Source organism: Hippopotamus amphibius, chromosome X (assembly GCF_030028045.1).
Source record: "Hippopotamus amphibius kiboko isolate mHipAmp2 chromosome X, mHipAmp2.hap2, whole genome shotgun sequence".
NCBI classification, from domain to species: domain Eukaryota; kingdom Metazoa; phylum Chordata; class Mammalia; order Artiodactyla; family Hippopotamidae; genus Hippopotamus; species Hippopotamus amphibius.
The window spans coordinates 63221284-63234229 of record NC_080203.1 but is presented as its reverse complement, the minus strand read 5'-3'; the positions used below and the strand labels follow the sequence as shown (position 1 = coordinate 63234229).

At 34.9% G+C, this 12946-nt stretch overlaps 1 protein-coding gene across 1 annotated transcript in view; it reads left to right on the top strand.

The window, feature by feature from the left end:
* The window catches only part of DACH2 (dachshund family transcription factor 2), a 632298-nt gene that overhangs the window by 254311 nt on the left and 365041 nt on the right, over nucleotides 1-12946 (top strand). Inside the window, exon 3 of the mRNA XM_057717620.1 lies at nucleotides 9105-9217. Coding sequence (XP_057573603.1) covers nucleotides 9105-9217 — 113 coding nt within the window. The remainder of the gene's footprint in view (nucleotides 1-9104; nucleotides 9218-12946) is intronic.

The following is a 12946-nucleotide window of genomic DNA, read 5'->3' as shown; positions in this document are numbered from 1 at the left end:
AACTGCTATGAGCTATTCTGTCTTTGATGAAAATTTTCTTTATTATTTCAGAGCAGGAAAGAGATGGGGGGCAAAGTTTTTTTGAGGGGAGGAATATCTGAAAAATATTTTCCTGTCAAAGTAAGGAATGGGGAAGGAAAATGAGAAAGAAATCTGTGATAAACATGTGTTACATGTATTACAGTTACCTTAAGAAAAAATTAGAGTTGTGAAATCAAACTGTAAAGGTTGAGCTCTTGAATTTTGCCTTACAAGTAAGGATGTCTCTGGACATAAATTAAGTATGTAGTAGGAGATGATTGGGAGAGTTGGTAATTCTTTCAGTACTACCATTCAGATGAGAAAACTGCTTTTCTAATATGTAAATGGCAGGATATATCTCTCTGGATAGACTTTTTTTGACCTTCTAAATGATTTCAGTGGAAATTTTAACTCAATAACTGCAAGCATAGTAATATTACTGTTGCATTTATATAGCACTTTAAAAATTGTGTAAAATACATATAACATAAAATGTATCACTTTAACCATTTAATTAATTTATTTACTTAAAAGTTTTTTGGTAAAATATATGTAAATATATAACTTACCCTCTGTACCATTTTAAGTGTATAGTTCAGTAATGTTAACTATAATCACATTTTTATGCAACAAATCTCCAGAAGTTTTTAACCTTGCAAAACTGAAACTCTATGTCCATTGAACAACAGCTCCCATTTCCCCCTCTTCCCAGCCCCTGGCAAACACACTTCTGCTTTCCGTTTCCAGCAGTTCCTCATATAATTGGAATCTTATAACATTTGTCTTTTTGTGACTGCCGTATTTCACTTGGTGTAATGTCCTCAAGGTTCATCCATGTTACAACATGTATCAGAATTTCCTTCCTTTTAAGGTATATAGCACTTTTAGCTTTGCAAACTGGTGTTCGCATATATTGATTATCTACACACAAGTGAGGATAATGTTATGGTATTATGCACACATTTTGCCCTTTTTTGGAGTAATTTTCCATAGAACCAATCCAGCAGCTTTACTTAAAATATAAGCTAAAATAGACATATGAGAAAGTGGAAAATTATGTATACTTAGAAGTTAATGAATTACCTGCTTTTGACCAGAAATGTAACATGGTTCTAATGATCAGATTAATAGATTATTTAGTTTATATCTATAATCAAAAAATGAGATAACACATTTGGAGTAGTCAAGTAAGTAGTCACACAGCTCAATAATAGCAAAACTGGTATATTAGTTTTCTGTTGTGCAACCAATTGCCTCAAATTTAGCAACTTAAAATAACAGCCATTTACTGTCTCACAGTTCTGTGTGACAGAAATCTGGGGGGGCTTGACTGCATTCACAGTCTTACAAGGCTGAAATTGAGGTGCTGTTCAGGGTCGGCTCTTATCTGGAAGCTCTGCAGTAGAATCTGCTCACAAGCTCATTGACTGCTGTTGACAGAATCTAGGTCATTTCAGTTGTGAGATGTGTACCTATTTACTTGCTGGCTGTCAGTCCATGGTTGCTCTTGCTCTTGGCTTGTAGACGATACCTGTATTCCTTGACACACAGAGCTCTCCATTTTAAAACCAGCAATGGTGTGTTCTCTGATTTTCTCCCTGTTTTTAAAGGGTTTGTATAATTAGATTGGATCCACCTAGATAATTTCCTTTTCAATTAACTCAGAGTCATGTGATTAGTTACCTTAATCACATCTGGAAAATCCCCTTTGCCGTGTAATATAACAATATCTCATTAACATTCACTGTTTTAGCAATTAGGGCTGGAAATCTTGGGATGGAGGAGAAATTTGGAATTCTGCCGACCACAACTGAGATTAGAACTCAGGTTTAAGTCCTAGTGCTTTTCCCTGTACCACACTGAATATCTAAGATTGTTTGATGTAGTTTTATTTTAATATGGGTTGCTAATATTTATCCATGTAGAGCAAAATTTTTAAGAGATTTTAAATCAGCAAGGAAGCTGGCTTCTGTATTTATCAATTGAATGTGTGCCTCCAGGCTGTATTCCTAACCATAGAGACTAATGCAGTCAGGTTAATAGTGATCAGTTTCCTAAAAATATGACTCAACTTCCTTCAGAGTTGTGATATTAACACCATACTCCTGCAGTTTATGAATACATTCAAACATGAAATGTTAACTCTTGAGATCATCATGGAATTATGCACAGACTGACAGTTACCAGTGGGGCTTAATTTGCCAGACATGAAAAATAATATTTTGGCTAGTTGTAACATGCTGCCTGAATGCTTGTACCAAAGTTCCCTTTGTGATAATCATTAAAGAGAGCCTGTATGATGACACAAAGTAAAAGGCAGTGGCCTTTCATAAAAACAGCAGCATTTACAGCGGGTTATACTGAAACTTTCCCAAGGCAGTAGAGCTTAACAAAATTTGTCCCCAGGAACCCTAATACTTTGAAGATATTTCACAATGGAAGTGTTCTAGGGTCAAATGCTACGCTTAGCAGGTAGTGAATCTACTCCTCCAGCTGGAGTAGAACATTCATTTAAGAAGTAATTGGAGCAAAGGGAAGAAAGATATATTGGGGCAGATTGCCAGACTAAGGCATTTAGAATTTATTTTGTCTGCAGTCAGGAAGTATTGAGGGTGCTAGAACAAAAGATGACATAATGAAAGGGATGTTTCACCAAAATTCAGAGCACAGTTTATGTAGAATGGATTGGAGTAATGAAACCACCTGTTGAACATAACCTGGACATGAAGTGATGAGGGCCCGAAGTAGGGTGTTAGAAATAGGAATGGATAGAAATGGAAATTTGCAACACAAAAATAGTGGAGACTGAAAACGAAAGGAAAGGCAGAGGGAGAATCAAAATTACCCACAAGTTTTTAGTTTTGGCAACCAAAAGCATGCCTATATTGCTGATAGAACAAGAGAAGTAAGGTATGGAAAGTGGGATTTGGGGAGGCATATTTTGAATTTGAGATGCCAGTGGGATGTATCCAAATGTGAACATTAACTTCTTACATTCTCTTAATATCCAAATTTTGAACAGTGACATATTCTTTGAATTCAAGAATGTCTGTATTTTAACAACATTGTGTCTGACAGTGATATGATACTCTTTAGAAGGGGAAATGTTTATTTAATTTGATTTATGCTAAGATTTACTAAGGTGCAATGATTCTATTGATGTTAATAGGAATTACATACGCAGAACAAAAAGAGGCTGCTAGGAATTCGTCATAGGCCAGCATTTCTGTTATATAGTCTTTGTTAATTATACTAAGACATTTATTAGAATTCAGTTAATTTATGACAAAAATTAAACTTGTTTAAAGGTGTTAACACCAGGCCTAGAGCATATTTAATTTAAATAGGGAGCAGAGTCAAGTAAATGAAGTATAAAATAGCTTCTCATTTATACTTTCTATTGAGTAGTCAATGCTTAAATTGTCTATTACATCAGATTTCTTTTTTTATTGAAGGAAAAATAGAAAATCAGCATTAGAAAAGGAATTAAACATCACTATTTAAAATAACTATAAATTATTCAATTAATTACAATCATAAGATTAATGCTAAACATGAATTATTCTGCGTGATCCTTGATATTTTAATACATGACCCTAACAAGGGAGGTTTTCCCTCATCCCCTGAACACCCTTATGTTAAAGATAATTTCCTTAACTTCCCTAACTCTAATGGAATGCTGGTATTGATCCTTTTAATATATTCAAACTTAAGTTTTGGATATGCCTATAAAAACTGAAAAAGGGAGTATATGGTAATACAATATAAATGATCTTGCCTCTGGTGTGTTTTTTTGTTCCCTGTGTTGATAGCTCCTAGAGACATGATGAGCCACACTTTAAGTTCCCATAAACCAAGAGCTGATTGACGCCCAGTTTAACATAAGCACCATTTTATGAGAGTTACCATAGTGACCAGGTTCCAGTTATCAGCTTGAACAATTTCATATATGATTAATGTTAATTGCCCATTTTGCATGGGTGACTTTTTCCCGGGTGCTGAATTGGTTGCTGCTGCCTTTGATCTGATTGAGAATACAATCCAGTGTAATAGTTAGACAAGTGATCAGTTTGCCAACACTGAGAGAAGATGGATTTAGGTTGCTGTGAGGTCAGAGTTTGTTTCTTTTCATAAACACTGAAAGGTCAGGTAGAGTTTAACTACCATTGGCATCCTTGAAATGTTGTAATAAATGTCAGACCTAAGAGATTATTATTAATCCATGATGCAATTAAAAGTCTTATTGTTCTGACAGAAGGATTCTTATTTAAATTAAAAAGCACATTGAAAAGTCAGAGAAACACCCTCACAGTCAGGTAAACAACACCTTCAAAGCTAATGCCATTCTTGGTTTTCTTGGCTTCTAATGTAATTGAAAAAAATGACACATTCAGGGACTGTTGCAAGGGATTTTAAATATCAGTGATGGCTCTGAAAAGTGAATCCCAGGTCATGGCTAATAGCTCCCACTTCGGGAATCCAATTGCAGCGGTCTTTACAAGTTGCTACTAATCCTACACTTAACTGCCACTGTATCCTCAGTTTGTCCAAGAATGTTATGAATGTTTCTTTAAAGAGTAGTAAGCCAAACTTTCATTGAAGAGGATAACATGACTTGTGGTTCCTCGACAAATCATGTGCTGACCATAAGATTGACATTAAATATCTCGAAGGCTCATGACATCACTAATTAATTTATTAACAAGATTTTTTCTTTGAAATAAAATTACTTACCTTACTCAATTGCTTACTCTTTGCTTCCTGTACAAATGGCTGATGATACAAGATAAAAATAACTACAACAATGAAATTTCATAATGTTAATGACCAGAGTATCAGCTACTTTATTACAATTTGGAATAGATATTTCACAGATTGTGTCATGTCTTTTTGACACCAGAAGACCTACTGAATTTCTTTCTTAGGGACCTGTGAACTCTACAAAGTTTATAAACTTTGAGGTAATGCTCTGATGGCAATCCACTTCAACTGCAGAAAAATGAAATACTGTTGATACATATTTCAATTTGTTTTTTGCTTTAATCTCAGGAAGCTGTGTTACTATTTCATTTCTTCTGGGGAAGTTTACAGAATGAAGGGTAAAATACATATCAGGATAAATTATGTTATAGGATGACCTGGACCCAGAGAAAATCATGATTCTTTGGTATAATTTCCCTCCAAACCACCTATAAATGTTACACCTAATGTTGATTTTATAAAGCTGAGGCTCGCAAAGATTTAGCTGACCTATTTAATAAGAGTTTTGCTATTTTGGGGGGTTGTTTGCCTTGTACCCAAACTTTTGTTTATGGTGTTCCTGGGTTATATCCACTGAGCCATTTGGGTGGGAACTTTAAGAAAGGGTCTGTTTTATTTTACAGAGTACAAATAACCTTGTAATTAAACTGAAAACAAATAATGGCCAACAAGCAATTATCATTCAATTAAAGAGTAATTACATCGTTATTTGTGCCCTGTAAAATAAAGCATTACAGAAATCAGTAATGCAATCACTATTTTAGCAGAAAACAGGATGCTGCAATGATGGACCTTTCAACCTATGCTGATTAAATTGTCATCCAAATAAGTTTTCTAGTTAAATCACCACATGTTTATTTGTCTTGATTAATATGTAAATATCTGCCTGATGCTAATAAAGCTCTTAAAGATAAGAAGTATGGCAAGATCATTTATCAAGAATGATCTTTCCCAACTTTCTACAGAGTCCTCCATACTCTTTCATCATGTTGTCAGGCTTGTGTTCTTTGAAAAGAAATGCAAGAACTTTAATGCTAGGAATGTCTTACTACTGAGGACTATTTGGTCTAAAAGTAAGAATAAATCTATCTTATGTTAGTATGGAGCTCTATTGATTATAAAGGACCTTCAAAAACTTGATTCTAATTAATTTACTCTAGGGACCCAAGTCTTCTTTCCAAGACTATAAACAAAGGCTGCTGAATATGATTTTGCTCACTGATAAGTTGAAACAAGTTTGGAAGGATGCATGGCGCAGTCATACTCACTGAAGAGTTAATAATAAATTTTAAATAACAGGTCAAACACACATCTCTCTCACTAGACCTTAAGCTCTTCAAAGGCAGAAGGTGTTCTAGGTTCTCACAATATATCAGTGAACAAACAGACAGAAACCCTTGCCCTTGTCAAGCTTACTTTTTAACCTTTGTAACCCTGATACCTAGTTTCAATGGAGATACACAGTGCATGGGCATTTAGTGCATGTTTATTTATTGGATGATTGAATAAGTGATACTATCATTGCATATGTATAACTCCAGGAACCTTTAGTCCTTGAATGGATCTTGAAGCTTGTAGGAACTTTCAGAGGTAAGGCAGGAGAATCTACCCCTTTTAAACCTTGTAAATAGTCAGATTCAATTGAGCTGGATTGGATCATTTTTTGAAGCTCTTATAATTGTTGTGGAGTCCAAAGTTTAAAAGTGATTGCCTGATGATTAAATGATGGCTTTCCATTCATTTGGTCAATAATAGAGCAATCTCAGGACTTCCCTGGTGGCACAGTGGTTAAGAATCTGCCAGCCAATGCAGGGGACATGGGTTCAATCCCTGGTCTGGGAAGATCCCACATGCTGTGGAGCAACTAAGCCCATGTGCCACAACTACTCAGCCCGCATTCTGCAACTACTGAAGCCCACATGCTTAGAGCCCACAGCACCGAGAAGCCCGCACACTGCAATGAAGAGTAACCCCTGCTTGCCACAACTAGAGAAAGCTCAGCAACAAAGACACAACACAGCCAAAAAGAAATAAATGAAAAAAAAAGAGCAGTCTAAGGAATATTTGGAAACTGTAACAATGGCAAAATAATGTTTCCTATCATTATTCATTAACTGATTTTAATTCACCATTTATCAGCCCCTACTGTGTGCTAGACACCATGGGAATTGCTCCGGGACAGTGAAACAAAAACAGACATACATGCTGCCTTCATGACCTTACATTTTAGTTGAGGAGGCTCACAATTAATCATACCAACATTGTGCAATTATAAACTGAAAATAATGTTAGAGTGGAGAATATAATCCTCTTGGCTTTTTGCATTTGTAGTAAATACTACCAAGCCATTTATGACATTAGTTGTGAATCCCCCAATATGATGGTGGGAAATTTGACCAAATTTTTCAAATCTTGGACTTTAAGGTAGAATCGTCAGACTAAGAGGCCTGTAATCGAATGCCTCCCAAGCCGGGGTCAATTTATTGGAAAAGAGCTACATCAGATCGTGAGATTGACCAAGAAATTTGGAACAGAACTATTCAAACATTACAGCTTCCAAAGTATACTGGCAACAACTGGCTCAGGGAAGTAGAAGGAGCATCAGGCTGCTTTCTTCTGGAGACAGCCTGTCTGAAAGTGATTGTGAGCATATAGACAGCACTGAAATTTTTATGCTGGAAAAATGCAAAGAGTTATCAGGTAGGTTTTAATAAAGTTAGGTAGGCTTGAATTCTGACAAATAGAAAGACACAAAGAAGCACTTAGAAAGTACAGACTTGGTGAAGATTATTCAACAAAACAATGTGCCTTCTTCTAATGACTGAATATAACCTGATGAATATTGTTCAGTGATCTTGGGACCCTTTATGGTATTTGAAGTAAATAGGTTATTTTTCTTTTCACTATTCCTTAAAAGAGTTAGGAAGTCATAATACAGGACAAGGACAAACAGGATAACGCTGAATTAAAGAAAATAAATTAAAGCACAAACTTGAGTAGAAAGAGGGAGAGGAGATTCAGTTTATAAAATTGAAACATTAAATGAGAAAAAAGAATCTTTCATGCTAGATTGATGTACAATATTGATGTACAATGAAAGAAAATAACACCAGCACAGTGTATGAAAAATGAACTGGGTAATAGTACCAGTGTGTAAGGTTGCTAGAAATTGTCTTCATTTAAAAGCGGTTTGTCTTACATTGATGGAGCACTTTGTTACTGCAAGTTGATAAAGTGAGGTTTAACTTAAACTTCTTTGTGAACAAAAAGTCATTTTTGGAAATGTTCTCTATCTGAACCTTATAAATTTTTGCAGCTTCGGTTATTTAATATAGTATTTTGCAGTATTTTGTCAAAATCCCTATTATTCAGCTTTGTAAACTGCATTTCTACTAAGAAGCAACAGCAATATTTTAGGTAACATTAAGAAAGTAATATTTGAAATATATTGCATGACTTGAGAATGACTTGATCCCAATGTTCAATGACGTATAAGTCTCTTCATTGTGGTGACAGCTTCCAAGTGATACATTCAGTACGCTGACTATATTAGGGTACAAGATGGAAGCCTGATACTGACTTTCTATTTCATTATTTTATGGATTAACATTTGCAACTGCAAACTGCTCACACTGGGTTGAAGAATGTGCAAATAGAATAGGTTAGGTTAATGTTTTAAGTTTAGTGTCAGCTCATCAGTTGAAAATATTTCTCACCAATCAATCTGTGAGACAAGACAGCCTAGATTGCAAAGGTGGCAAGTTTCCTTAGTACAGCCACTCCAAGAGAGTGCACTGCGGGTTGTACAGCCTGGTTTAAATAATAGGTAGGAAAAAACCTACTGAGGGCAGGTGTTCTTTGCTTCTTGTGGGTTCCCAGCAGGTCTTATTCTACATATCAGCTTTTTACCCCTCACCTCTGGCATGCTGAGCAGGGACTTAAATACTTCATACTGTACAATCAATTCTGGGAGTCCCTATCTCAGATCTCAGCTGCATGTATTAATACTAGGGATCAAGTGTAGCTTTAAGAGCCAGGGGGTAACTTTGGGTTTCTCACAACAGGTAAGCTGTATTGCAGAGTGCTGGCTTGTAAATAGAATCTAAACTAGAAATTGATCTCTTATGGTTTTAGTGCTTACCATAATTATTTTGGGAAGTTTAGTAGAAAGGAAAGTATTTGTCCTTCAGTAATCAATGAAAATAGTATTTAATATAAAATTCTATCATTCTTGGCAATTAAACAAGTTTTAGGCAAATGTAGCAAGTGATGGTATTTCCAAAGAGTACATTTTAATCTGATCTTTGTCTGTTTTTCAACAGTTCAAGGCCTGGCAGGCCTCCTAAACGTTCTTTGGGAGTTTTGCAAGACAATGCTCGCCTTCTGCCCCATTCAGTCCCAGGCCTCTTATCACCAGGACTTATCACTCCAACAGGTAATAAAATCCATCTGATGATCAGCCTTGTCTCTTCATACTGCCCAGCATTTGAAATAAACTAATATTGATCTAACTGCCTTGTCCTTCAGAGCTTTTCAAGCTCTACTAGAGGTTACATTATTGAATTTTTTGAGTATTCATGAAAAAAGTTTTGTTACTACAGTGACTTAAATCAAATGGACATGACTTAAAAATTAATGATCATTTCCTTGTAGGAAATCTCTTTCAAGGCCTTATTGTGTGTATGTATGTGTGTTTTTGTGTGTTGTGGGAAAAGATGGGGAGGGGGCACTGGCCAAATTAGCATTTTCTCAAAGCCTCCTATGGGATGTAGCATACCTTATTATTGATATGTCTCAATAATATTCCTTTTGTTTTCAAAAGTTCTGGGCATCTGTGTATATTTTCCATGTTATTACTCTAGGATAAAATGTAGAAATAATATGCATTATCCCTGGTAGCCCCTTATGATTAGAAAAGAAGAAAGTGCAAGTAGTCATTGTCTTAAGTAGTGATTCAGTGTTTTTCATTGAACATTGTGATAAACAGTACTCCCCTAAAAATACCAGTCTCATAAATTAGCATTTTTGATTCTCTAAAAAAAAATAACATAAAAGCACATAAAACACTTAAAAATAAGATTGCTATTTCTCTAACTGAACCTTTAAAAATCATTAAAGCTACTATGTGGTAGAAATGTATTTATTGACAATATGATCTTTATATCTTCAATGATACAAAAAATTAAAAAAACACCTAATGCGTTTTGGGTATGAGGTCCTAGGTAATGCAAAATTATATGAGTAGTAGTCCTTGTCACAGTAGAATTAGGGAGAAGGTCATGTAAACTAATAATTTCAATTTCATTAAAGTATGATAGAGACTATAATACAAGTGCATACAAGGTGCTATAATATCTCAGAATGGGAGCAACTAAATCAGTTTGTTAGATTGGGTAATGCTCATAGAGATTTGAGCTGTCTTATAGTTTGAGCATTTGGCAGATAGAGAATGAAAGGAAAATCATCCTATGAATGTAGACAGATATACACTGATGAGAAAGAGCCTAGTATGCTAGGGGGAATAGCAATTAAGTGGAAGAGACTGCAGCAGAGATTTAAGATGGGAGACTTATGGGCAATACAGTTAGAGCTAGAAAGTGTTGGAAAAGCCAGCTTGTGACGCTACCATGTTTAACAGTGTAGGATTTTCCCTATAGACCAGCGGTTTTCTAAAGTGTCTTTCAAGGACTTTCCTTACTGGCTGACAGGGAATTGGGAAAGTACTTCTAGGTTCCCCACTTCTGCCTCAGAATTTTACATGTTCTATTTCGTATAGGATTTTGTTTAAATAAAAAAAATCTGCTGTAGGTAAAAGGAACCACTGATAAGCAACTGAGTAAATGCTCTAAAAACAATTGCTGTTGAAGGTAAGTAGCAATGAAGGGAGAATTCTGATGACCTGAATTGAGGAAAATTCAATAGAGTGGGAAAGAGATTCAGAGTTGCTTCATAATTAGAATTAATCACACTTGATAATTGATCAAAATCAAGAGTGAGAGGATGAAATCTAGGATGATTCATGTCTAGCCTGGGTTATAAGTTGGAGGATTATGTCATTAGCTAAAAGATAATTTAGGAAGAGACTCAGGCTTTGGGTATTAGATAATTATTTTTTAGACTTTAAATATTTATAAACAAATTCTGATATAAGAAGAAAGCATCCCTGTGCATTTAAATGAATATAGAGGTGACAACAGTACCTGACATGTATTATCTTGGTGCTCAATAAATGATAATCTATTTCTTGACTTCTAAAATACACTGACAGAGCCTAGAATCAGTGCCATATAAATAATCAGATCTGTGTCCTGATGAAAGATGTGTCCTGTGTAGATGAAAGAAAAAAAGGACTTTATAATTGCCTTGAGGCTAACATACTCTTGAGTAAATTTTGGTACCTTATCTGTTGAGAAAAACCTGTGATATATATTGTTTCTGTTATGTACCAGACATGAGTGCTAAGTGTTTTATATATACTTCATTTAATCTTATAGTAGTCTTATGAGTAATGTATTCATTTTTCAAGTAAACAATACATGGCTTAGTGAGTTTAAATTAATTAGTTACAAAACAATTGACTGGCAGATCTGGGTTTCAAACCCAGGTCTTTTAAAGACTAGGGCCCATACTTTTTCCTCATCAACATGATGTCTTATAGTATATGTTAAGATCCAGTTTGAGGTTTTCATCCCCTCCTAATTTATCTGTCATGTATGCTTCAACTCCTACAAGATAATGGAGCCTCCTTCCTTGGATTAGAGCCTTGGCCTTCCCTCCTACGACTTCGATTTACCACAGTGAGAATCATTGGAAACAAAAAAGACTCCTCAATTCATAACCCTTTGCTTGTGCCTAGAATGAGATGATAGAGATATTGATAGATAAGAGATTGAGTAGGGAAAGGCATTAATACTTCTGTCTAAACAGCAGACAGCAGAAAAATCATTAAACAGAGGAAGGAAGAGGAATCTGCACAGCTCTACAGTAATTTCTCTTCTTACAATACACTAATTTATTTCACATGCCCAAGGATATCCTACTCACCTATAGTCACATAAGAAGAAAAATGCTCTGTATGTCAAATAGAAATAATTCTGGGATTATGCATTATTTTGCATTAGACACACCACTTCACTCCTCCATTAACAAAGATAATTGGGATAGAATCAATTCTCAATTTAGTTATCAGCAAGTTTCATATTTTACATTATACTTACTATCCACTACAGACTTAACTGTCATCAATTTTATTTAAATATACTTTTGAAGAATTCAGATGATATTTTTAGAATGGTCTGTTCTCTGTTATGGGTTGATAATTACCCTTTTTTTCCCAAATGATTATCAAAATGTTTTACAATATTCATTTAAAGATTATGTCTATGTAACTATAGACCAAGCGATATAGTATCTATCATTGATTAATATCTATCTATAGATAAAGATATATATGAATTCATGATTTTCATTTAACATATGTTTCTTGAACACCTATTCTGCACCAAACAATATGAGAAAACATTACAACACATTAAAATAAAATTCATTTTGTGAGTCAGATTTTTCTCAATTCCATCCAGCCTTTTACTGAGTTTCTACAAAATGATGAAATTTAATTGTATTTTGCATTGCTGATATTCTCATCTCATGTTTCTGTCTCTGTTTCTGTTGTACAATCTGTATCTTAATTCTCTGATAGGTCATTAATACATAATAATCCTGTTACCTAGTATTTTCTGTAAAATATTTTGGGTTCTAAGAGGGAAAAAGAAGAACTTTTATCCCCATCCTTCTCTGCAGATCTGGACAAGTGCTAATATCCCTGGATCACACTAAGAGGATGGATTAGTCATGTGTATCTTTGACTTTCCCCAAAGATGACTACTCCCCTTTCCTCAGCTTATGAACCATTTCAAACAGACAGATGGGGAATTTGGCCTGAAAGAGATTTAAACTGACAGCTTACAAGGAAGTAATAAAGTGCTTCAAATGAAATTCCTGCAGTAGTGTTCATTCCTTAAAAGGTAGCAGATTCTTCAGCTGTTTTTATTTTTTTCTTCGAGTTCTATTATGGCAAAATATTTTTAGGAGTTTTAGCTGCCATCCAAGTCCCTGGGAAACTAAGCCTGTGGATATCCAATCCTGTAAATTGTAGCTAAAACAG